Raw genomic sequence first — 27,337 nt, 5'->3', positions numbered from 1 at the left:
TAAGCAAGCGTGCAGTGCTGGTGGGAGTGTGACCTGGGCACCTTGGGAATCCACGTGTAATGCTGTTGTTGGGAATGTTGTCTCAAGGTACAAGACTTCAGTCGTCTCGTTGGGAGAGCGCTCGGGTTTCCTGTTACTTAGTGCTTAGTCAGCTACGGCTGCTCTCATAAATACCAGAGACTGAGTGGCTTAAACAGCAGGAGCTCACTTCTCACAGTTCTGCATGCCAGACGCCCAAGATCAGGGTTCCAGCGCAGTTGGATTCTTGAGGAGGACTCTCCCTGGTTTGTAGACACTCCCCTCCTGGTTGCATCCTCCCATGACTGAGAGAGTGAGAGAACTCTGGTCTCTTAAACCTCTTCGAAGGGCACCAATCCCATCTTGAAGGCTGCTCAAATTGGGGATTAGGGCCTCAGTATATGGATTTTGAAGGGACACACACCTTCAGTCCACAGCCTCTGGGCATTTATGCTAAGGACAGTAACTTCCTGCTTCCTAGTCATTACTTGGTATTTGTGTAGTTAGCAAATTTTAATCTTTATTGTATTTCTTGCCTTCAAAATTGCAGAAGAATTACAAAGTACCATATGCCCTTTGTCCAGATTTACCAACTGTTGGTATTTCGTTATTTTGATTTTTTTTTTTTTTGATGTTTCTCTCTCTCTGCCCCCCACCCCGCCTCAACACAATCTAAAAACTTCAGGTCTGTTTTCTAAGAACAAGCACATTTTCTCACATAATCACAGCATAGTTCTCAAATTCAGAAAACTTAACAGATACAAACGATTATATAACTTACATTCCATATGCAAAAAATTGCTATGTCAGTGGAATTCTTTAGAGCAATCTTTCCTCCTTATCCCGAGATTCAGTCCAAGGTCACATTGGAAGCACACATTGCATTTAGTTCTAACTTTTTAAAATTATTTTTATTATATTTTATTAAATAATCTCTATACCCAACGTGGGGCTCAAACTCACAACCCCTAGATCAAGAGTTGCATGTTCCACTAACTGAGCCAGCCAGGCACACCAGCTATAAATTCTTTTTAATCTCCTTTAGTCTAGAATAGTTCTTGAGACTTTCTTTGTGTTTCCCGAATTGTCATTTTGGAAGAATACAAGCTAGTTGTTCTGTAGAATGCCCTCCAGGTTTGGGTTTACCTAATCTTTGCTCACAATAGAGTTAGTTTATGCTTTCCCCTTCCCCCAGGAATACCAGAGAAGGGATGTTGTGTCCTCAGTGTATCACATCAGAAAACATGTGGTATCTACTGGTCCCATTATTGGGGATGTCAATTCTGATCCCTCGGTTAAGGTGATGTCTTCCACGTCTCCCTGCTATATAATTGTAATTTCCCCTTATAATTAATAAGTAGCTTATTAATTAATAAGTAGTCTGTAGGGAGATACTTTAAGATTGTATGGATAATCTATTCCATGTAAAAATTTTCTCTTGATAGTTTAATATACACTGATGTTTCTCCCCTCAGTTCATTATTGCAACAATGGTTACCATGTTGATTTTCCGACCCCATGGTTTCATCTATTTTTAGTCATTGGCATTTTATTGTAAACAAAAGTTTCACCTTTTTCCTTATTTAGTTAGTACTAGTATGGGATCTCTATTTCATTCCGTAGATTGTAATTCACTACCCTCATCATTTGTTGTAACGCTCAGGTAGTGCCAGATTTCTTGCAAGTGCCTTCTTTTCAGAGGCAGTCTGTCATTCTTGGAGGGCTTCCTTACTTTTCCACTTTCCCTGGGATCAACCATTACTTTGAGGAGCTTTGCTTGCTCCTAGTGGGGAATACTACTTAGAAAGCAAGACCCGAGCACTGCATGGGCTGAGTGCTCTCGCTTCCAGGACTTCACAGTGGATGAAGTTGCAAAGAATAGTCATTTCATTGGGTCTTGCACTCATGCAGTGTAGCTTGCACTCATGCAGTCTACATAAAATTATGAATTTCGGGCCTTCTGGGCGGCTCCGTCAGTTAAGCGTCCAACTTCCGCTCAGGTCATGATCTTGCAGTTTGTGAGTTCAAGCCCCACGTCAAGCTCTGTGCTGACTGGAGCCTGGAGCCTGCTTCCGATTCTGTGTCTCCCTCTGTCTGTGCCCCTCCCCACTTGTGCTCTGTCTCTTTCTCTCTCTCAAAAATAAGTAAACATTAAAAAAAAATTAAAAAAATAAAATTATGAAATTTGTACTGCTCCCTCTATCACGGATCCAAACTCAGAAGGTTCCTTGTCTTTCCCTATTCTCACTCTCCTCCTGGGGGAGAACCCTTGTTGCCAAACAGCAAAACATTTGCTCAATACTGAAACACACAAAATAGTTTCAGGAACTGCTACATCCATTCCGTTAAGGAAAACCAAACCTACTAAGTAAAGTTCAAGATTTGTCTGTGTTTCTTTTTTCTTTACACTAATGATATGTAATTAAAGAATTGTGTTCAAAAGTTACTTGGATTTCTCCACTTTCCCCCTTTCACTGTGTCTGGTATTCATTTGAAACACAGGCACATGTGTTTCAATTTGTACTCGTTTTTCGATTTTCGTTTTCTGCCCCCAGCTTTATTGAATCAATTTTATTGTTTGGAATAATTAAAACATTAGCATAATTCAAAAAGTCAAACTCTACGAAAAGGAATATTTAGAAAACGGTACTGGCAATTTTGAGTAATTTATTTTTTGCCTCATTATATTTAAAATTCTCTTTTAATTATTACCAGATATGTCTCTCTTCAATAGGATTTGGTGAACACCCTGGAACACCCCTCCTTCTTGTTCCACTCAACTTTAGCCACCCTATATCCCTTTTCTTTCCAGCTTCATCGAGATATAATTGACATATAGCCTTATGGTAACATAAGGTATACAATCTGATGACTTGGTATTTGTGTATATTTAGAAATGATCGGGGCGCCTGGGTGGCGCAGTTGGTTAAGCGTCCGACTTCAGCCAGGTCACGATCTCGCGGTCCGTGAGTTCGAGCCCCGCATCAGGCTCTGGGCTGATGGCTCAGAGCCTGGAGCCTGTTTCCGATTCTGTGTCTCCCTCTCTCTCTGCCCCTTGCCCGTTCATGCTCTGTCTCTCTCTGTCCCAAAAATAAAAATAACAAAAACGTTGAAAAAAAAAATTAAAAAAAAAAAAAAAAAAAGAAATGATCACCACAATAAGGTTAGTTAGCACATCCATTGCCTCACATACTTACCTGTGGGTTTTTTTGTTTTTTCCTTTTGGTGGGGGGCATTGGGTTGGTGAGAACATTCAAGATCTACTCTCTTGGGGCGCCTGGGTGGCTCAGACAGTTAAGCGGCCAACTTCGGCTCAGGTCATGATCTCTTGGTCCGTGAGTTTGAGCCCTGCGTCAGGCTCTGTGCTGACAGCTCAGAGCCTGGAGCCTGTTTCAGATTCTGTGTCTCCCTCTCTCTGACCCTCCCCTGTTCATGCTCTGTCTCTCCCTGTCTCAAAAATAAATAAAACGTTAAAAAAATTTAAAAAAAAAGATCTACTCTCTTAACTTTAAGCACATAATACGGTATCGTTGACTAGAGTCACCATGCTATACATTAGATCCTCAGAATTTATTCATCTTATAACTAGAAGTTCATACTCTTCGATCACCTTTGCTCGTTTTTCCCACCCTCAAACCCATATCCTTTTATTTTTTCATCAGAATCTCCTTTACCTCAACCATTCAAGCCAAATCCAGAAAACAAACAACTGAATCATAGCTGAGCTTCCACTGAAAGAAAATATGCTAGAGCAGCTGCCCCTCCATGAGAATGTGTCCTGTGGTCAAGTTCTGGTTCTGTTAATCTAGCAGGTGTTACCACACACGGGATATCGGAAAGGGCACATGATTTGGGGTGACACAGTCATCAGATAGGGATAGAAAGATCTTCCAACAGAGTCTGAGGATGGAGTGTAAGACCTGCCCCTCAGCAGTGCTGGCATGAACCAAGCGCTCAGCGGTATCAATACCCCTTCCCTTCTTTGGTGAGAGTGTGAGTGGTCCTGGTCAGGGTGGAGTCTGCAATCAAGCCATCCACGGGGACTGAGACCCATGAGAACCAGCACTTCTGGGTAAAGGAAGCCATCTGCAGAGTGGCCGCACCCTCCAAGCTGGCTTGTAAAAGTGTTGGTGAGGTAATTTGGGAAGTCCCAGGTCCGAGCAAGGTGCTGGGCGGCTCCTCAGAGAGAAACTGTGCCTAATTAAAGATGAGCCTTCTGCCCCCAGCTCTAATTCTGGAACCAGGGTGTGTGCTTGGCAGTGGAAGCCAGCTAATGAAGGCTGCGGCTCAGCCAAGTGTATGGTTGCCTAGCATTCTGACGTGACAATGAGGTCTGTTCGCAGGATACAAAAGGGTGATCAGAGGGGAGAAACTTGTCAGTGTTGGTCCAGCCTGCTGGGGAGATGCTGGAAAGACATCCCTCTCCAGGGTAAATTAACCAGTGGGCTTCTGGTTTTTACATAAGCTGCTTGTGCGTAGGGTCAGTGTGGGTCAGCCCCTAGGTCTCAGTGACTCTGGATCCTTAGGAAAGCCTGAATGTGTGATCTGCTCTGTTGACATGTGCTTGACATCTCTTCATAAACCAGCACTGCTCCCTCCAACCTCATTCACAACCGTGAGTACGAGATGCGGGTTTGGAGATCCTACCTGGGTTCCCTGAGGGTGCCTTCTTACCTTTTAGAATCTCGTTGGTGAGGAGCGCCTGGGTGGCTCAGTTGGTTAAGCATCTGACTCTTAATTTCAGCTCAGATCATGATCTCACACTTCATGAGATGGAACGCCAAGTTGGGCTCTGCAGCGTCAGTGCAGAGCCTGCTTGGGACTCTCTCTCTCTTCCTCTCTGTCTGCCCGCCCCCGGTCTCTCTAAATGCATAAATAAATTTTTAAAAAATCTCTTTGGTGAGGTGTTGAAGGAAAACTGTATGCCAGGCACTTTATTTGTGTGTTGGAACCCACCTGACCCTCTACATCCCTCCTGTGGATGAACTGTGGCCTCAATTTATCAGTGAGGAGGTTGAGATTCAGAGAGGGGGAGGAACCCCTCTTTGGCCACACATCTGATGAATGGTAGAGCTGGGATTCCAACCCAGGCTTGTTTGGGCCCAGATGTCCTCTTGGCTACAACACCATAGGGGTTCTTAGAAGACATCTCACTCATGACACTGTAAGGCAGATTTGCCCTAAGAATATTTTTGATACTGGGAAACGTACCCCAAACATTCTGAATTTTTTTCAAACATTACCTAAATATGATTGATAAAAGTAAGGGAGAGGAAGATGCTCCCGATGTAGGGTTCTTTGGGAGCTGGACTGCTAAAAGGTAGCTCCAGGCTATTGGGTGGGGTGGTGGGGCAAATACCATTCAGTCTATGGAGGAGATGGCTGGAAAGACAAGGAAGACAAACTATGTAACTCACATTTTATTTTTATTTATTTTTTCAATATATGAAGTTTATTGTCAAATTGGTTTCCATACAACACCCAGTGCTCGTCCCAAAAGGTGCCCTCCTCAATACCCATCACCCACCCTCCCCTCCCTCCCACCCCCCATCAACACTCAGTTTGTTCTCAGTTTTTAAGAGTCTCTTATGCTTTGGCTGTCTTCCACTCTAACCTCTTTTTTTTTTTTTCTTCCCCTCCCCCATGGGTTTCTGTTAAGTTTCTCAGGATCCACATAAGAGTGAAACCATATGGTATGTCTTTCTCTGTATGGCTTATTGTGGTTTATATACACAATGGAGTACTACATGGCAATGTAACTCACATTTAAAAATTTTTACTCATTCCTGCTCCCACTTCCTGGGGCTCCCTTCATGCCTTGTCTATCAGGAGTACTTTTCTTCATTCTTCCCGCCCCAGACAGAATGTTACCTCCTCTGGGAAGCCTTTCTTGACTTCCCCAGCAGAGCTAGTCTCTCCCCCTGTTCCTCTCCTAGTATCCACTCAAGAGGGCTTTCCTTTCTGAAGCCATATTGGCTAGATGCAAACCCTAACCGCAAGGCTTTGGGCAACCCACTACATCTCTCTCTTCCTCAGTTTTCCTTGTCTGAATAATGAGAATAATAGTAGCACCTACCGCCCTGGGTTGGTCGTGGACTTTAAGTGACAGAAGGAATACACACTGTTTAGCACAGGGCTGGGCACATTAGTGTCGTCTATTATTTATAATGCTGGGCGTTGGCAGGATACGGAATATGCTGGAAGGATATTCCAGGCCCTCTCAAGCCAAGACTTGGTGCCTGTCTAACTCCCCAGAGACCCAATCCCATGCACCACGCCTCTCCCAGCTCTGCAGCAAATAATGTCCTGCCTGTCTGACTGCTTCCTGCTCCAGAACAACAATCCTGAATCACACCTGTGTTGGGAGGCGGGCGGATGAGGAGTCCTGGTACCGGCCCCTCCTGGCTCAAGGCAAATCAGCCCTGTTTAGAACCTGACTCACCTGTTTCTCCTAATCTGGCCTACTTGCTGGTGACTCTGTTCAGGTGGATCTGGAAAAGGCGGCCAGCAGAGTCGAGTGGGATCCGCACTGAATGAGACAAGGTGGGGACACAAGGAACTTCACGGCACTGCGAGCAGACGTTGTCCCCTGGTGTCCTATGTGCCAGTGCTTGACAGACACCTTGCTCACACTTCCCTGTCCCTTCCCAGTCCCGGCCTGAGGGCAGCCTCAGGAGGTGGATGATCCAGCCGCCTTCCTTTGACAGGGAAGAGCCTGTATGGCCTCATCACGTGGCCACATCGGACCACTGGGCACCTTAAATGAGGTATGCTGCAGTGTGGAACCAAGAGGGAAATTTATCTCCTTGCTCACTGTTGTATTCATTTCAGATTCAAATGATAACGTCTGGACCTCATTGGGTGAAGCAAAATATTAACGTTAATTTTATCGGTTTCTTTTTACTTTTTAAACATGGCCATTAGAAAATTTAAACTGCCATGTGTGAGTGGGGTTGTGTCTGCGGAGAAGCACCGAATTAGGCGATTGCCCTAAACCAGAGCCGAGATGCAGAGCCAGGCGGAAGGTGTGCGCAGCCTTGCCTTTCACTCTTAAGCTGCAACCAAACTTCTCCGCTGACACTAAACTCGTCCCCACACGCGATGGGGACCAAACACAAATATACCTGGGCGGGGGGGCTCCTGGGGACACCAAACACGTTCCCTTCTTTCTTCAAGTGGGTGCAACGTTGTGTGCGCGTGCGCACGCGTGCACTGGGCGTGGGGCTGTTTCGCGGAGAAAGGAACTAAATGCTACGCGCACGCAGTGTCTGCGTGTCCCGGACCCTCCACCGTGCAAAAGGCAGAGGTGGAACTGAAGCCCAGGTCTGTCTGACTCCAAAGACTGGCCTCTTCCCCGCTGTAAAATCCTAATCTGAAAGCCTCCCTCCAGTCTTGTTTTTTTTTTTTTTCTCTTGCAACAAACTACCTCTGATATGTGTATGGGTTTTTCTTAACAGAAAGTTTAAGATGATACTTATGTTTTGCAGTTTCGATCAGTAGTAACTTCCTGAACCCCAGGCAGAAGCTGAAAGAAACAAAGCAAGAGTGCTGACCAGGGTATTACTGGCTTTCCAGCCCACCTCCCAATCATTAGCTGTCTTTTCTTTATTGTTTTAGGCATGTGCACATAAGTTTATTCTTTTAATTCTTTTAAGTTTTTATTTTAATTCCAGTTAAAATACAGTGTAATATTAGTTTCAGGTGTACAATGTAGTAATTCAACACTTCCATACGTCACCTGTGCTGTCCTTAATCCCCACCACCTATTTCACCTCCCCCCTTCCCTCTGGTAACCATCTCTGTAGTTAAGAGTCTGTTTCTCGGTTTGTCTCTATTTTTTTCTCTTTGCTTGCTTGTTTCTTAAATTCCATATATGAGTGTAATCATATGGCATTTGTCTTTCTCTGACTTATTTTGCTTCGCATTATATGCTTTAGCTCTATCCGTGTTGTTGCAAATGGCAAGATTCCATGCTTTTTTAAGGCTGAGTAATATTTCACATATATGTATCTGTGTGTGTGTGTGTGTGTGTGTGTGTGTGTCTGTGTGTGCCCCACAACTTTTTTATACATTCATCAGTTGATGGACACTTGGGCTATTGTATCTTGGCTATTGTAAATAATGCTACTATAAACATAGGTAGGGGTACATGTATTCCTTTGAATTAGTGTTCCCGTATTCTTTGGGTAAATACCCAGTAGTGTGATTGCTGAATCACAAGGTAGTTCTATTATTAACTTTTTGAGGAACCTCCATACTGTTTTCCACAGTGGCTGCACCAGTTTGCATTCCCAACAACAGTGCATGAGGGTTCCTTTTTCTCCACATCCTTGCCAACACCTGTTGATTCTTGTGTTGTTGATTTTAGCCATTCTGACAGGTTTAAGGTGATTTTGATTTGCATTACCCTGATGATGGGTGATGTTGAACATGTTGTCATGTGTCTTGTGGCCACCTGTATATTTTCTTTGGAGAAATGTCTATTCATGTCTTCTGCCCATTTTTTAATTGGATTATTTGTTTTGGGAGTGTTGAGTTTTTTTAAGTTCTTTGTATATTTTGGATACTAAGCCTTTATTGGATATGTCATTTGCAAATATATTCCCCCATTCTGTAAGTTGCCTTTTAGTTTTGTTGATTGTTTCCTTTGCTGTGCAGAAGTTTTTTATTTTGATGAAGTTTCAATAGTTTGTTTTTGCTTTTGTTCCCCTTGCCTCAGGAGACATATCTAAAAAGGAGCTGCTACAGCCGATGTCAAAGAGGTTACTGCCTGTGTTCTCTTCTAGGATTTTTATGGTTTCAAGTCTCACATTTAGTTCTTTAACCCACTTTGAATTTATTTTTGTGTATTGTATAAGACAGTGGCCCAGTTTCATTCTTTTGCATGTAGCTGTCCAGTTTTCCCAACACCATTTGTTGAAGAGCGTGTCCTTTCCCCATTGGTTATTCTTTCCTGCTTTGTTGAAGATTAATTGACCATATAGTTGTGAGTTTATTTCTGGGTTTTCCATTCTGTTCCATTGACCTCTGTATATTTTATGCCAGTACCATACTATTTCAATTACTACAGTTTTGTACTATAACTTGAAGTCCAGAATTGTGTTGCCTCCAGCTTTGCTTTTCTTTTTCAAGGTTGTTTTGGCTATTTAGGGTCTTTTGTGGTTCCATATGAATTTTAGGATTGTTTGTTATAGCTCTGTGAAGAATGCTTTTGGTATTTTGATTGGAATTGCATGAAATGTGTAGATTGCTTTGGGTGCTATAGCCATTTTAACAATATTTGTTCTTCCAACCCCCTGAGCATGAAATGTCTTTCCATTTTTCTGTGTCTTCTTCAATTTCTTTCATCAATGCTTATAGTTTTCAGAGTATAGGTCTTTCAGCTCTTTGGTTAGGTTTATTCCTAGGTATCTTAGTATTTTTGGTGCAATTGTAAATAAGACTGTTTTCTTAATTTCTCTTTCTACTGCTTCATTATTGGTATAGAAATGCAGCAGATTTCTGTACATTGATTTTGTATTCTGCAACTGTACTGAATTTAACAGTTCTAGCAGTTTTTTGGTCAAGTCTTTTGGGGTTTTCTACATAGAGTATCATGTCATCTGCAAATAGTGAAAGTTTTACCTCTTCCTTACTGATTTGGATTCCTTTTATTTCTTTTTGTTGTCTGATTACTGTGGCTGGGACTTCCAGTATTATGTTGAATAAAAGTGGTGAGAGTAGACATCCTTGTCTTGTTCCTGACCTTAGGGAAAGAGTTCTTAGTTTTCCCCATTGAGGATGATGTTAGCTGTGGGTTTTTCATATATCACCCTTATTTTGTTGAAGTATGTTCCCTGGAAACTTACTTTCTTGAGGGTTTTTTTTTTTTTATCATGAATGGATGTTGTACTTTGTCAAATGCTTTTTCTGGATCTATTGAAATGATCATATGGTTCTTCTCCTTTCCCTTCTTAATGTGATGTATCATGTTGATTCATTTGGGAATACTGAACCTCTTTTGCAACTTGGGGGAAAAAATCCCATTTGATTGTGATGAATGATTTTGTTTAAATATATTGTTGAATTTAGTTTGCTAACATTTTGTTGAGGATTTTTGCATCTATGTTCATCAGGGATATTGGCTGTAGTTCTCTTTTTTTGTAGTGTTTTTATCTGGTTTTTGGTATCAGGGTAATACTGGCCTCATAGGATGAATTTGGAAGATTTCCTTCCTTTTCTATTTTTTGGAATAGTTTGGGAATAGATTTTAACTCTTCCTTAAATATGTGGTAGAATTTGCCTATGAAGTTGTCTGGTCCTAGACTTCTGTTTGCTGAGTTTTGGTTGTTGATTCAATTTCTTTGCTACTAATCAGTCTGTTCAAATTTTCTATTTCTTCCTATTTCACTTTTTGTAGATTATATGTTTCTAGGAACTTATCTATTTCTTCAAGGTTGTCAAATCTGTTGGCATACAACTCTTCATAATATTCTCTTATAATTGTTTGCATTTCTTTGATGTTGGTTGTTACTTCTCACTCTCATCTGTGATTTTATTTCTTTGGGTCCTTTCTCTTTTCTTTTTTATAAGCCTGGCTGGAGGTTTATCAATTTTATTAATTTTTTCAAAGAACCAGCTCCCGGTTTCATTGATCTCTTCTATTGTTTTCTGTGTTTTTTTAAAAAAAAGTTTATTTTCAAAAATTTTTTAAGTGTTTATTTTTAAGAGAGAGAGAGAGGAGGAGGAGGACAGAGGATCTGTAGTGGGCTCTGAATTGACAGTAGAGAGCCTGATGTGGGGCTCAAACTCACAAACCATGAGATCAGGACCTGAGATGAAGTCTGATACTTAACCGACTGAGCCACCCAGGCGCCCCAATCTGTTCTATTGTTTTTTTTCGTTTCCACATCATTTATTTCTGCCCTAATTCTTTATTATATATTCCCTTCCTTCTGCTGTCTTTAGGCTTTATTTGCTGTTCCTTTTCTACATCCTTTAGGTGTAAGTTTAGGTTTTTTATTTGAGATTTTTCTTGCTTCTTGATGTAAGCCTGTATTGCTGTATGCTTCCCTCTTAGGACCACTTTTGCTACATCACAGAGGTTTTGGACCATTGTATTTTCATTTGTTTCCATATACTTTTTATTTCTTCTTTTATTTCCTGGTTGACCCACTCATTGTTTAGTAGCATGTTCTTTAACCTCCATGTATTTGTGGTCTTTTCAGATTTTTTCTTGTGGTCGAATTGAAGTTTTATAGTGTTGTGGTCAGAAAATCCTTCTTGATTGTCTCCTTCTGTTTAGATGATCTGTCCATTGATGTAAGTGGGGTATTAAAGACTTCTACTATTATTGCATTGTTATTGATTAGTTACTTTCTATTTGTTGTTAACTGTTTTATATATTTGGGTGCTTCCATGTTACATGCATAAATATTTACAATTGTTACGTTTTGTTGTTGGGTTATCCCCTTTATTATTATATAGTGTCCTTCTTTGTCTCTTTGTTTTAAAGTCTTTGTTTTAAAGTCTATTTTGGGGGCGCCTGGGTGGCGCAGTCGGTTAAGCGTCCGACTTCAGCCAGGTCACGATCTCGCAGTCCGGGAGTTCGAGCCCCGCGTCAGGCTCTGGGCTGATGGCTCAGAGCCTGGAGCCTGTTTCCGATTCTGTGTCTCCCTCTCTCTCTGCCCCTCCCCCGTTCATGCTCTGTCTCTCTCTGTCCCAAAAATAAATAAACATTGAAAAAAATTAAAAAAAAAAAAAAGTCTATTTTGTCTGATGTAAGTATTGCCACTCTGGCCTTCTTTTGACACCCATCTGCATGATAGATGTTTCCCCATCCCCTCACTTCGAATCTGCAGGTGTCTTTAGGTCTAAAATAAGTTTCTTGTAGGCAGCTTACAGATGGGTCTGTTTTTTTTGTTTTTTTTTTTATATCCATTCTGTCACCCCATGTCTTTTGACTGGAGCATTTAATCCATTTATACTCAAAGTTATTATTGATAGATATGTATTTGTTGCCATTTTATTACTTGTTCAGTGGTTGTTTCTCTGATCCTTTCTTGTCTTTTTCTCATGTCTTGCTGATTTTCTCTAGTAATATATTTGGATTTCATTCTCTTTATTCTTTGCATGTTTACTAGTGGTTTTTGGTATACGGTTACCATTATTTTGTACATAACCTCTTCTGCAAATAGCAGTCTATATTCAATTGCTGGTCATTCAGGTTTGAACCCCTTCTCTCCTCCTCATGTCTTAGGTATATGTTGTTATAGTTTATATCCTTTTTCTTGTGTGAGTCTCTTGACTGTTTTTTTTTTTTTTTGCAGGAATATTCATTTTTACTGCTTCCATGTTTCCTATGTTTATACTGTCATTTTTGGTTTCTCCTTTTTACTCAAAGAGTCCCCTTTAATATCTCTTGCAGGGATGGTTTAATGGTCATGAACTCCTTTAGTTTTAGTTTGGGAAATTCTTTATCTCTCCTTCTGTTCTGAATGATTACCTATCTCTTCTTAACCACAGTGTGTAACGAGTTTGCTTCCATACAGATCCATATCCAGAGAGGTGGGCTTGAAATATGATGCAAGAACTATTGATGTACCATTCACTTCTTTTTTTTTTTCTTTACTTAAATGCAGTATTTGTTTTAGAAAACTTAAATAAGGTTAAATAGAACACTTTCTAGCCACATCCCAAATTGCTTTAGGAATGTCACTGGTGCTTCATGTAGGTGATGTGATCTAACAAGAATGGTGAATATGGGAGGTCACGAAGGAAATCTGAACTCACTGAGTACCATTGAGATCAACCCCGGGTTCCATACCAGGGATAACTATTAGTGTAGCCCAGAACATCAGCTGGAGGGCAGGTGCTAGGGGAGAAGGGTGAAGATGACAGCCCACATATTCTGATTCAGGTGGACCCTGGACACAAACCAGAATTCATTCATGACGTCCTACAAGACTTGACCCAAGTATTTATTATGGCTTCTTAGGAAAAGGTTAGGAAACAAGTTTGTTTACATGACCCGTGACTGTGAGATTGCTCAGGAGTCCAAGGTTAGAAACGTTGGTAAATCCCAGGCAAAGTACTGACTCGGGGAAGTCCACACTTAGAATTCAAGGAGATAAAATGGGACACTGTGTTTCAAATCTGATTACCGGTTCAAAGTGTGATTACAAAGAGAGCACTATAAACAGCCCCGTCCCTGTAGCTCTACCCATACTGGGCCTTGTTCCCCACAGAATGGGTCTGCTCTTACCAGTGGTGCTCTGTGCACTGGCTGCATGCTGTGGGGCTACATCTCCACCCCTCAGATTCTGGCCTCCCATCGCCCATGGCTGCAACGATTCAGGTATTCTGGAATTGGCAGGCTTTGCCCTGCAGGACATCAACAGGGACCGAAAGGATGGCTATGTGCTGAGCCTCAACCGAGTGAGCGATGTCCGAGAACACAGACAGGCAAGTGACAGTCCCCTGTCCAGGGCATGTGCTTGCACAAGCTGAGAACAACCAGGGAGGGGGGACCCAGGGACACATATTGCCAGGTACTTTCCGAATTGGAAGCCCTGCTAAGAATGCTCCCCTCTCCTCTGCCAGGGTATGCTCCACACCCCTATTGTTATTGTGCTAATAGTTATCACACTCTGACCCTTCTCTACTGTCCCACGGGTTGTCAAAAATCTTCACAAACATCACAGACTTTGTACCATAACAGAGACTCTTTGGCCAGTCTTTAGGGGTTTCTGCTTCACGTGGGACACAATGCATTTCTCAACCCCCTCCAACAGGTTAACAGCCTGGGATCTCTGTTCTATTTCACACTGGACGTGTTAGAGACTGACTGCCATGTACTCAGCAGGAAGGCATGGAAGGACTGTGGGGTGAGGACCCTTCATAAATCGGTAAGTGCTCGTGTCCAGGAGCTCTGGAGAAGCTAGGTGTCCTCTGAGCTGAATGAAGATTGCTCGCTATGTGCCACTCTTTAATGTTCTTCATTATAAGCTCTTGGGCACAATGCCCATGTCGTTATTCCTGCGCTGTAGATCAAAGAGCATCTAATCAAAGCAGTTTCTGTGAGTCCCAGTGGGAGCCATAGCCCCAGAATTGATGTTGCCATCAAATTGTTTCCTACCTCCAAGACCCTCCTGTAGTCTCTGAGCTAGTGTTCAAATTGTGAGAAAAAAGATCAGAGATACAGTGCTGTGGATGTGGATCTAGGGAAGACTGTAGAAGCAACGGAGGGAGAGCTTCTTTGTTGGTTTTATTTTGCTTTTGTTTCAGTGAACACTGATATGAGACATGGGGCTGGGGAGAGGGAGGGTTTACAGTATGAGAGCTCCCAGAGGTGCCATGGAAGGATTTCCTGGATTCCTAGAACCTAAAGGGCCTCAGAATCCATCCTTTCAAAGGCTACTGTTGAAGAGCCTTGAAAATAACATAGTCAGCTTTCTTTTGATTCTCAATTATCCTGAGGTTATTTCCATTAACTGATATGAAACTATATTTTGAGGGCAGGACTGTGTTTGGAAGTAAAGTACTTTTCTAATCATTTAACCAAATATGTCAAATTGCACCTATCTGATTTTGATGAGCAAAGAGTGTGTTTACCCTGTTATGAATTATATTTGTTAAGGTGACACTAGCTGCCGTGATACATGCCCTAAAATGGGTTACCTGGGTGGCTCAGTCGGTTAAGCACCTGACTTCAGCTCAGGTTACAATCTCACCGTTTGTGGGTTCGAGCCCCGCATTCGGGCTCTGTGTTGACCGCTCAGAGCCTGGAGCCTGCTTCTGATTCTGGGTCTCCCTCTCTCTCTGCCCCTCTCCCACTCATGCTCTGTCTCTCTCTCAAAAAAAAAAAATGAATAAACGTTAAAAACACTTTTTATAATACATACCCTAAAAAGTATATACCGATTCCAACGTGATAGCGGTTTATTTCTCACTCATGTAAAGTTCCAAATAGAAATTCCTGATGAAGAGGACACCCAAGTTCCTTCCACATTGTGGCTCCAGACTCTGCCACCTTCAACTTGTGGTTTCTGTGACTGCCATGGTCATCTGGATAAGGCTATGGAAAGAGAGCATGGTGGGCAGGCCACGCATGGCAGAGCTTCATGGGCCACGTGGAAATTGTTACAGCCACTTCTCACCTTCCTGTGGTTGCAACTCAATTATACACAGTCACACGTAATCTGGAAGGAGGCTGGGAGATGGGGTCCAGCTGCGTCTCAGAAGGAGGTTAAACTGTTTGTTGATTTGCTGGTGATTTCTCACACTCAAAACTGCCAAAATTGATCTTTGTTTTTGATTATTGAAAAATAAAGCATCCAGTCTAATTCGGGGGCCATGTTTTTATTATTATTTATTTATATATATTTTATTTTACTTTTATCTTCAAGTTAGTTAACACACAGTGTGGTCTTGACTTCAGGAGTAGAACCCAGTGATTCATCTCTTACATATCACACCCAGTGGTCATCCTGAAAAGTGCCCTCCTTAATGTCTGTCACCCATTTAAGCCACCCTCCCCACCCACCGCCTCCAGCAACCCTCAGTTTGTTCTTTGTGTTTAAGAGTCTCTTACTGTTTGCCTCCCTCTCTGTCTTGATCTTATTTTTCCTTCCCTTCTGGGGGATATTTTTAAAAGTCAGAGTTTTTTCTACGACGTCATAAAATGTGTTTGTCTGTTCCAGGTTTATGGTCAATGCAAAGCATTATTTTACGTTAACAGGCCAGGAAGAGTTCTCTATGTACTTGCTTACAACTGTACTCTTCGCCCAGGTAAGAGAGCCCTCTGAATTTGTTCATTTTAATAAAATACGGAAAAAGAGCATGAAATGGGGCTATGCCTAGAGTATACAGGGTTCTCCCACCCTTACTTCCTATTCAGACCAAGGCCACGTTCTTCTATCCAGTATTTGCCTCTCCCGTGAAGTCCAACTTGCACTGCTCCTCTTCCCACGATGAATCTTCTTAAACCACCTGCAATCACTTATTAGTGAGGACTGCATTAAACCCTGAATTTTCAGTCTGATGTAAACGGCATAATCTCTATGCAGGTCCCCAGGCTCCCTCTCTAGCTCTCTCTGCTATTATTTCCCTGACCACACCCACTCTGCACTTCTTGTAGCTGGATCCTTCACTATTTTCTGAACACACATTGCACTCTCCAATCTCCACATCTGCCTGTCCCTCCTCCTCCGCGGAGGATGCCCTTGCCTGATACCTTCTGCCCTTAGAATTTACACCCATTCTTTGCGGACCCCTGCCAATGCCACTTATTCTACCATGTTCTCTATTCGAGCAAAGAAAGCTTCTCTCCTGTTCTCATTCCTATAAAACTTGAGCCTGAGCGCTCCTGGAACACAACATACTGCCTTGATTTGAGTCTCCTGTCTTACATCACATAGAACAGGTATTCCTTCTTCCTTCCTGCCAAAGCCCTCCCTGGGTTCCTATCAGGTGTAAGGAGTCCATAGTATTGTTGAATAAATGAACTGAGAATGGGGCTGAAACTAATGACATTTCAAATACGCATATGCCTTTATTCTGGATCCTTCTTTGGAAAGCAAGCATCCAAGGTATGGGAAAATAGGATATGGCTACTTGTCAAACCACTATGCGCCTGTGACTCCCCGGGTGGGTCTTGTTCAAGTGCAGATTCAGATTCTATAGATCTGGGGTATGGCCTGAAAGTCTGCATTTCTAACAAGCTCTAGGAGATAACAATGTTGCTGGTTCCTTTGGGAGATAAAACAACAGAGCAAATAGTTTCTTAGCCACGGTTTAAGCTTCCTGGTTGTGAAGATGAGTCTTTCCTAAATAAGAGAACAGCTAACAAAGCAGATGGGAACTGAAAATGGAAGTCATAGGTGCCAGAGGTATGGGAGGTCAGGAAGTGACACATGGGGGTGGTGCCAGGAGCGACAAGCTGAGGAAACCGCCTCACAATATGCCCAGATGCATGCAAATGAACACGCAATTGATCAAAACAATGCGTTTGCTCTACAAAAATAACTCCCAGAAAAGTTCTCTTACCTGACATTCATATGAGTTTTGCCACCTCCAGGTCCTCCCAATCAGAAATTCTGGCTACACCTTTAGCCTGATTATTCTATCCAGTCCACACAGTGATTTGACCAATATTTGTTTCTGGCTCATTTGTATTTTTTAAAAAATTTTTAATGTTCTTATTTATTTTTGAGAGAGACAGAGCATGAGTGGGGAAGGGGCAGAGAGAGAGAGAGAGAGAGAGAGAGAGAGAGAGAGAGAGAGAGAGAGGGAGACACAGAATCCAAAGCAGATCCCAGGCTCTGAGCTGTTAGCACAGACCCCGACATGGGGCTTGAACTCACAGACTGTGAGACCATGACCTGAGCTGAAGCCGGATGCTTAACTGACTGAGCCACCCAGACTCCCCATCACTTGTATTTTCTCATCTGGGAGGGTGTGCTTCTACCTTCCATATGTCATTCACTCATCCATTCATTCAACAAGCATTTGGTAATAAGCACTTACAATGCAATAGACCTTGTGTTAGGTGTTGGGGACTTAAAGGTGGATTAGACGTGACAGTGATGAAATCCCAACATTTTAAGACACTCAGTCTGCCTGACAGAGGCAACGATGGTGGAAGATACTAAACTAACTGGGAAAAAAGGTTTTACATCAAAATAAACACATATATTATGTATTTTTGAACAAAATTCCTAGGGTAAAAACCTTTGTGTGAGGTGAAAAAAATCTTGCTTTAATTTTTTGTGAATAATGAAAGTAATACACACTCATGGCAGAAAACCCACAGTTGACAGCTTTCTTTCCGGATAATGCCTTTTCTAGTCCATCCTTGTCAAAACGATTATCTTTTTGTTTTTTTTTTTTCAATCTCTGCCTCTTGCGGTCGTATGATTTGTGGGATTAAAACTCACTAGAAATTTTATTTTTCAACTTCTCTCTTTGGCGTCAACAGTTTCTCGAAGAAGTATTCACATGATGTGCCCTGACTGCCCCAGCCCCTTTAAGTTGTCAAATCCCAAGGTTCTGGAAACTGCTGCCGAGTCCCTTGCAAAATACAACAAGGAGAGCGCGTCAAAGCAATACTCTCTCTTCCAAGTCACGCAGGCGTCTGGCCAGGTGAGGTTGAAGAGCTGTTATGCCAGCAATGTGTCTCGTAACACTTGCTGTCCATGCTTAAGCTGAGACGTGGATATCAAGGCACTCCTTTTAGTTCGCACTGGACAGCCTTTTCTTCATTCTCTACCTCAGTAGGCCTGATGCACAATTCAATCATGTGTCAGTTTCTGAAACTGCCATGGTCACCTCATTCGCCTTAAGGCTAGAAGGGAAATGGACTCCTAGTCTCCTTGGCAATTCTACAGTAGGCTCACTATTGGCTGCTACGTGCGCATATTTGATTGGCTGCTATGTGCGCATATTTGATTGACCACGGACCATTTAGCAAGTCAGTTTGTGCTCATCTTAAGGCCCGGAGTGGATTATGAGCTTCACAGAGTAGGGAAAATGGCGGCTCATTTGTATTTGGATCATGTTGAATGAATTATATAGACAAAAAACTAAAAACAAATCTCCAGTGAGGAAAAATAAGCTCACCTAAGGGAAGGCTTTTAGAGCCCTTTCAAATCCTTAAGAAGGGAAGAAAGGTATGTTATGTTCTTTAAGGAACAAAATCGCAGTACTTGCTTTGATCTTGATGGGGATACAGGGTCAACAGGAGACCTGTGTTGACAATGACGCTGAGGATGTACAGTTCCCATAAATAAAATGCTGCCAAACCCAAACCATTTCTCTATGCGGTAAGATTTGATTTTTATTTCCCAACTCTTGTCTCATACCAGTGGGTGTTTGGCTTTGCCTTCTTTGTGGAGTACTTAATCAAAGAGTCACCGTGTACCAAACACCAGGCCAGCAGCTGTGCACTTCAGCCCCCTGACTCTGTGGTAAGTATTCCTGAACATCTTCAGAAATGATTTAGGATTTGCATTCACAAGTCATCTCTATATGTACTTATTGAGCATAAATTATTGCATGAGGTGTTTCAATGCATAAGATGCTTTTCTTCCCCTCAAGGAACAATTGATAATGCTGTTTAATTCTTCTTATATGTTGCTGAATTCAGTTTACCAGTGTTTCTTACAGGATTGTCCTTTTATAATCATAAGAGACATTAATTTATAGTTTTCTTATATTGTCTCTGCCTGATTTCCTAAGAGTTTAACATTGGCTTCATAGAATGAGTTGGGCAATTTTCCCTCCTCTTTGATTTTATTTTGGAACAGTTTGTGAAGGATTGGTGTTCATTCTTCTTTAAACGTTCATTAGAATTCACCAGTGAAGCCATCTGGGCCTGAGCTTTTCTCTGTGAGAACTTCTTGTTTTTGTTTGATTAATAACTCAGTCTCTTTACTTGTTATAAGTCTATTCAGATTTTCTGTTTCTTCTTGAGTAAGTTTTGGTAGTCTGTGTCTTCCTAGGAATTTGTACATTTCCACTATGTTACCTACTTTCTCAGCATACAGGAAGATGTTCATAGTATTTGCTTCTTATTTCTGAAATATTAGATTTAATATCCCCTATTTAATCCCAATTTTAATAATTTGAGTCATTTTTTTTCTTGGTCAGTCTAGCTAAAGTTTTGTCAATTTCGTTTATCTTTTCAAAGAATCAACTTTAAGTTTGTTTTATTTTGTTTTTTTATATTTATTTATTTATTTATTTATTTATTTATTTATTTATTTATTTTTGGGACAGAGAGAGACAGAGCATGAACGGGGGAGGGGCAGAGAGAGAGGGAGACACAGAATCGGAAACAGGCTCCAGGCTCGAGCCATCAGCCCAGAGCCTGACGCGGGGCTCGAACTCACGGACCGCGAGATCGTGACCTGGCTGAAGTCGGACGCTCAACCGACTGCGCCACCCAGGCGCCCCTTATTTTGTTTTTTTAATCATCTAGTTCATTTATTTCCTTCCTGCTCTTTATTATGGACTTCTTATTGCTTACTTTGGGATTAGTTCTTTTTTTTTTTCTAGTTTCTTAAGATGGAAAGTTATGTAAATGATTTGCTATCAATTTTTTTCTTTAAAAAATTTTTTTTTCATGTTTATTCATTTTTGAGAGAGAGAGAGAGAGAGAGAGAGAGAACACGAACAGGGGAGGGGCAGAGAGAGAGGGAGACACAGAATTGGAAGCGGGTTGGCACAGAGCCCGATGTGGGGGCTTGAACCCACAAACCATGAGATCATGACCTAAGCAGAAGTCGGATGCCTAACTGAACCAACCAGGTGCCCCTCATTTTTTCTTTTTTAAAAATAACATTTACATCTGCAAATTTTCTTCTGCACAATGTTTTAGCTGCATCTAAGTTGCGTATGTTTTGTTTTGGTTTCCATTCATCTTAAAGTATTTTCTAATTTTCTTTGTGATCTCTTCTTTGACCAATTGGTTATATAGGAGTATGTTATCTAATATTTGCAAAACTCCTCAGTTTTTTCTGTTATCTACTTCTAATTTTATTCCATTGTATTTTGAGAATATACTTGATTTGATTTCAATTCTTTTAAACTTATCGAAGTTTGTTTTATAATTTAACATAAGGTATATCCTGGAAAATGTTCCTTGCACACTTGAGGAGAGTGTATACTTTGTGCTTGTTATTAGGTGGAGCATTCTGTAATGGTTGGTTTATAGTGTTTTTCAAGTCTTCTCTTTCCTCGTTGATGGTCTGCATAGTTGTTCTATCCATTATTGAAAGTGAGGTTTCCAGCCATTATTGTTGACTTGTCTTTATCTCCCTCAAATTCTGTCAGTTTTTGCTTATGTTCTTTGGGGCTTTGTTGTTAGGTACATAAATATTTATAGTTGTTGTGTCTTCCTAATAAATTGAACTTTTTAGCATTATAAAGTGTTTTTCTTTGTCTCTACTAACAATTTCTGTCTTAAAATCAATTTTGTCTGATATTTATATAGCCATCCCAGCTCTCTTTTGGTTATTGTTTGCATTATTTTTATTTTTTTCCATCTTTTAACTTTCAACCTATGTGTGTCTTTGAATCTAAAGTGTATGTCTCAAAAGCCTCGTGTAATCAGCCAGGTGAATTTTCTCAAGGAATAATTGGGAAAACATCTTCATCCTATTCTGTAGGGTCTCTCTTTCTCACTTGTCAATAACATCTGGGGCAGATTGCATAATTTTCTGTTCATTTTCTGTAATAAGAACACTTTCACTTAGGTAATTGAGATTCACTCTGGGGTATGAATAAAATCTGTTCAATCAGTTCTGAACTAAAACTTCTATCTTCTACCCAATGCAAAGCTTTTTTTCTCTCTCTGTAGCTTCAGCCTGACTTAGAGCTTAGGACCTGATGTGAGAAAGGGGTCAGGTCTATTCTCTCAACTTTTCTTCCCCTTTTATAATCTTTTGCTTAATTCTGGCTCATCCAACTTCCAAGAAGAATGAGAGACAATAAGAGAAAAAAAGTACAAAGTCTTTTTTATATAGCTGAAGTTGTAGTTTTCTCTTGATCTCCATAAAGCAAGTTCCAGAACTGCTTCTCTCAGGCGATACAGGTGTGGGTTTGTACAGAGGTCCTTTCTTGGCAGGATGATGTATTCTCTAGCTGACCCCTTGGAACCACCCCTTCTCAGATTCAGCCCCCACAGGTTTTAACTATTAAATGCCCCTTCTCTGGAAGATTGTCCCTTGAGTAGGTACTTTCAAAAGAGCCCTACCTATGACATTTGCTTAGCCCATGGAACCCTCACACATTTTTACTGTTCCAAACAGTGTGAACATCCTTCTCTTTTCTCTCTGTCTCCTTACCCTACCATAGTAGGATCTTGCTTTAGCCAAGATCCTGCCTTCAGAATGCTCTGAGAGAGAAGCAGATACCAATATTCATAGCCCATATGTCCCCAAACTCTAGGGTTCACAGGTTAAGCATGCCCACAAACTCCCTCTTAGTGGTCCACTCTAGTTAGAGCACCAGGTAGGCCTATGAATTAGAGTAACTCAGCAAATCTTAGAGTGGGAGTGACCAGGCTCTGCTTGGTACAGGTAACTGCAGTCTCTCCAGAAGGTTCTCATAGAGCCCATCCCCTATATGATTTGGTGATGAATTGGAGAAGGAAGAAGCTGAAGTACCATTCTCCAAGGACTTCCTACATTAATAAATTTTCCCATCTTAAGGAATTTCAAATCTTCTCTTTGCGTATTCTGGAAATGAGTGATAGAGTAATATTCAGGCAAGCCATTTAGACACATTTTAGTAAATTCCATGTGAATATTCTTAAAAGTTCTTTAGAAATCGAGGCAACATTTTATTAAAATATTCTATTTGTGCTCGAATATATGTACACTGTATGACTCTAAAATCCCTCTTCTAGGAATTTACCCAAAGGGAGTAACCAAGAATTTGTTAAGTAATGCAGAGGAATATTAGGTAGCGATTATAAAGAAAATCACAGAAGACTATTCAGTGCCATGAAAGGATTTTCACAATATATTATTAAATGACAAAAGAGAGTTATAAAATAAAATATGTAACATAATCCTGTTTATCTAGAAGAAAAATATGTATGCAAAGGAAAAAAGGTCAGAAGAAACCAAATCATTGTAGGAAACAGTTAACTTCCATGCAGTCACAGGTCCTTTAATTTTCTTTTTGTTTATCCATATTCTAAATAACTATTATTACATTTATATTAAGGAAATGAAATTATTTTATTTCTAAATTTTAAAAAAGTCAAAGGAACTGAGAGGAAGTTTGTGTGAGAAGAGAAAACTCGGGTGGAACATACATAAAAGGCTACCATTACGTGAGAGATGAAAACAGGTTTTCAATATGACCCAAGGGTAGAAGTAAGGCCAAGAGGTAGATGTTCTATAGACACAGATTTCTGCTCAATACAAAGAATTTTCTAATTGGGTTTGTTCCTCAAGAAATCCTTAGTTTCACATCACTGGAGGCGATTTAGCCTAGTTTGGGTGATTATTTGGTAAAAATAATCTAGTGAGAACTGGCTCAGAGTCTGCCCATAACATGATAAGAACATAAAACTGTTGATTGCCTGTGTGTCTACACAAGCAGAAAGCTAATGGATTTCCATTTATAGTCATTGATAATCATAATACTCACAGGACATTGTGTTTTCTCTGTCTTTAGCCTGTTGGTCTTTGCAAAGGTACACTGACTGAAAGACAATTACAAAAGTTTGTCTCCGTGACTTGTGACTTCTTTGAACCACAGGTATTTTTCAGTCTAATTGTTTGTCTTCCTGTGAAGAGAGCAGATCATCTAAATCCTATGGGCCCCTACCCCACCCTCTCCTTTTCATTTCCTAAAATCTGTGATCACCACTGTATTCAGGCTGCCCCAAGGCCACACCCTGAGGGTGGCTAAAGACCTATCACACTGTTTTTTTTTAGTCACAATGAGGTCCTATACAATAAGTAAGACTCCTTCAGAAACAGGAACATCCCAGCTCAGAGGGCTCAGGCTTCTGAACACTGAAATCCAGTGTCCTGAAGAGCCTTACCCTGAACTGCAGGTAGAAGTTGTTTCACTGGAAATATCCAGTCCCTTTCCAAAAGTATTTATTGTTTACTATAAGGCAGCCAGCTGTAGTTGAGAGGATGATTGACACAGGACACCTGGTCCCTGTCCTTTCTGCCACCTGCGAGCTGTGTGACCCTGGGCAAGTTCTTACCTGTCTGAGTCTTGGTTGCCTTGTGTGTAGAATGGGGTTGCAACACCCACCTCATTCAGATCCCTGTGGGAAACCCTAAGAGGAATTGGAGGAACGACCCTGTACCTGGCCTGGCAATGAATAAGCAATCAATAAGATGGCTGGGGCTGTACTTACTACTGAGAGCAGAGTGATGGCTCACCAGGGACTTGGAAGAGACCATTTAACCTCCCTGAACCACACACTGTTCAGCTCTGAATTTGTGAGGCTTGCAGTCAAGCTTCTGTTATCTGGTTTTGCTTTTTAATCCTGAAGTTCATCCCTCTAGCTGGTCTCCCTTTGTTTTTGTTTTTCTTAATTTTTTATTTTATTTTAGAGAGCTGTGGGGAGTAGGTGAGGGAGGAGCCAAGGGAGAGAGAGAGAGACAGAGACAGAGAAGGAGAATTTCAAGCAGGCTCCACTCTCAGCACTGAGCCCAATGCAGGGCTGATTCCATGACCCTGGGATCATGACCTGAGCCGAAATCAAGAGCTTGACACTCAGCCAACTGAGCCACCCAGGCACCCCTAGCCAGTATCTCTTTGAAACGTTCCATCAGAAAGTCCCAGAACAGCTTAGTTCCGTACCAGGTATGGCAGGAGGTTTTCCAGGGAATGTTCCCTTATTTGAAAATGTTCTTATTTCAGGCTCCCGCCCCTGGAGGAGAAAACCCTGCAGCTAACCAGGGACCTGCGGACCTCCCCACAGTGGAAGAGTCCCAGCAGAAAATCATAGCCCCTACTAACTCGCCCTCCAAAGCCGTGCCTAAAGGATCTGTCCAGTACCTCCCCGACTTGGATGATGAGAAGCCTGAGGATGCTCAGGAAAACAGCCCTGTTGAGGCCTTCCCTGTGCAGTTGGAGCTCACCACAGATCCCCTGGGAGAAAGTCTGGATGTTTCCTTCCTCTTCTTGGACCCTGAGGAGAAGAAGGTGGTTGTCCTGCCATTCCCCAAGAAGGAACAACGCTCTGCTGAGTGCCCAGGACCAGCCCAGCAGGCCAACCCTCTTGTTCTCCCACCTTGAGAACCACGTAGAGTTCTCATGCCTCAGGTGAAGGCATGGTCCCCTGTAGGAGAAGTCAAATGTACAGAGTGACTCATAAAGTATATCTTTTTGACTCTTCTCAGTTTCATAATGTTATCTGGAAGTGGGAATTATGAGGCTACACTCTCTACTTGTACACTGGGCTGCATCCCTTCTGAACCATCCAAGGCCTCATATCATGTTCAGATGCCACAGTGCCTCTCATGTCTTCAGCCTCTCCTTCTGCAATCTTACTGACTTTTACCTAAATCTCTGATACAGGGCCTGCTATACTTAGGTATGCCCTCTTCCATCTGGGCAAGAGCACACTGATTCTTTTGATCAAAATGAGATAAAAATTGAAGGGTATCAAGAAACTGGGATTCATCAGAGTTTCATTCTCCCTTTATTCCATAATTATTTCAGCAGCAAATATTGGTCAGATATTGTCTGCACAGCCTTCGGCCTGAGGGTGGAATCTTGTTTCTTTATTACCTGTTTGAATAATCTCCACTCCCCAGAACTTGATAGACTCACTTACCTTCACTGTTGGAATACAGAGTCTGTGGCCTATGGCTGAGCCTGGAGGGAACCAAACACTGCTCCAAAGATGGGAAGCTTTCTGATTCCATTAATAGTTTTGCTCAGAGTGGAAATCAAGGGCCCAACAACATTCATTCTCAATTTTTTCACTTAAAAAATAATACATGTAGGGTAGGGGTGCCTGGGTGGTTCAGTCGGTTAAGTGTCCAACTTTTGACTTCAGCTCAGGTCATGATCTCACAGTTGATGAGATCGAGTCTTGCATCAGTTTCTGCACTGACAGCACCAAGCCTGCTTGGGATTCTCTCTCTGCCTCTCTGTCTGCCCCTCCCCAGCTCATTCTCTCTCTCTCTCAAAATAAATAAACTTAAAAATATGTATATAAAATATATATGTATATTATGTGTGTATATACGTTTACACAAATACATGTAACACCTGCATATACATATACACACATATCTTTTGAAGTTTGACAGGCATTATGGGTTGAATTGTTTCCCCAGTATTCATATACTGAAGTCCTAACCCCCAGTACCTCAGAACGTGATTATATTTGGATATAGATCTTTAAAAAGGTAACTTTGTTAAAATGAAATCATTAGGGCGGGCCCCAGTCCAACATGACAGGTATCCTTGTAGGAAGAGATCAGGACACAGATGAGCATACAAGCAAAACCATGTGGGGACACAGAGAAAACGTGGCCAAGGAGAGCTAGGCCTCAGAAGAGACTAACCTTGACCTTGGACTTCTAGGCTCCAGGATTGTGAGAAGATCAATTTCTGTCATTTAAACCACTCAGTTTACGGTACTTTTTAATGGAAGCTCTAGCAAAGCTAACACAACAGAGAATTTGCAGAGTAACAGTTGTCTTCCATCCCGGCAGGTGTTTCTTGGAGAGTCACCTCTGTGCCTTGACAGCATTTGTTTAAGAGCAGTAGACAATATTCACATGCTGTTACTCTTAGCTGCATCCTTTAGGAAGGAAAAAGGATTAAGTAGAGGCATCATTTGGAGTCTTAGACCCCGTCTCAATCAGGGTCTAGCAAGAAATACAATGCATCACTAGCATTGGATAACTCTTTAAGGTTCAGTGAAGGTGGGGGGAAAGGATGTCCGCTGCTTTCCTGAGCATGCCTTAATCTCAGCAAAACTACTATAGGAAAAGCTTATCCTCATTGTGGGGGCCTTTCCACGTCCTGCCTTTCCCTCCACCAGCATTTAGCTCCCTGAGGGCACTCCATACTGGGGGTGGCCAGTCCAGCAAGAATAGAAGCCTTAATGAAGGAGCTCGGCTCATTGAAACATACGTTTTTGTGTTCATCGATAGACTTCCCCCAGCCCCACCACAGGTTAGAGCCCCTTAGTAACACGTTGGCCAGATTCCAGACTATTTCTGTCATTCTACATTTCACTGAAGAGGTCCTGTTTCGGTATTCAAAAGCTAGGGTCGCTAACATTAAAAGTTCAATGTCAAGCGTAACTCACAACGTGTTTTTAGTACCTTGCTGAGCCAACCTGGGACTCTGGGAAGTGAGGCCTTGCTTTTCACATACCCTCTCCCTTCCCTCTCTCTCTCTTTCAACTCTTTCTCTCTATTCAGGATCTGTTTAGAGCCCAGTGGTTCTCAAGCGTGAATGCACATTGGAATCACCTGGAAGTTTTCAAAGCACCAGTACCTGGGTCCGTTCCAAGAGATCCTGATTTAATTGCTCCGGGGAGAGGCCTGAACACAAGGATTTTTAAAAGCCCCTCAGGTGATTCTAGTATGAGAACTATTACTATGGCCTTTACGGACATTCCCTGCAGAGGGAGCAGAGAGTGGGGAGCTTCTGTTTAAGGGACTAGTCTCAGGAGGGAACCTCGGCTAAGTCCCTCTGGTCCTTTCTGATGTTAGTCAGCTGCTGGTAAGAAGAGTGCATACAGCTACATTGTTTCTCTGGAGGGATGGGGGCGCGATATCCGCTTAAGGCCATTCTGAGTCCCTCCCAGGTATAGCCCACCCAACCCCTTCTCAGAGAT

General features: G+C 41.8%; 1 protein-coding gene across 3 annotated transcripts; it reads left to right on the top strand.

Annotated features, from left to right (window-relative positions):
- The first annotated feature begins 4,495 nt into the window (after positions 1-4,495).
- Positions 4,496-24,870, top strand: FETUB (fetuin B). Of its 3 annotated transcripts, none has more exons than XM_019840008.3 (8): positions 4,496-4,633; positions 13,245-13,461; positions 13,791-13,904; positions 15,699-15,786; positions 17,975-18,138; positions 18,861-18,962; positions 23,185-23,268; positions 24,394-24,870. In XM_019840008.3, the coding sequence occupies exons 2-8, from the start codon at positions 13,246-13,248 to the stop codon at positions 24,769-24,771; spliced, it is 1,146 nt and encodes a 381-aa protein (XP_019695567.2). In that variant the 5' UTR covers positions 4,496-4,633; position 13,245; the 3' UTR covers positions 24,772-24,870. The 3 variants fall into 3 exon arrangements, with proteins under 3 accessions (XP_019695567.2, XP_044893095.1, XP_044893096.1); XM_045037160.1 differs by lacking the exon at positions 4,496-4,633 and adding an exon at positions 6,590-6,785; XM_045037161.1 differs by lacking the exon at positions 4,496-4,633 and adding an exon at positions 7,201-7,341.
- The last annotated feature ends 2,467 nt before the right edge of the window (positions 24,871-27,337 follow it).

This window comes from Felis catus, chromosome C2 (genome assembly GCF_018350175.1).
Source record: "Felis catus isolate Fca126 chromosome C2, F.catus_Fca126_mat1.0, whole genome shotgun sequence".
Taxonomy (NCBI): domain Eukaryota; kingdom Metazoa; phylum Chordata; class Mammalia; order Carnivora; family Felidae; genus Felis; species Felis catus.
The sequence above is the reverse complement of the archived record's forward strand: the minus strand, read 5'-3'. Positions and strand labels throughout refer to the sequence as shown.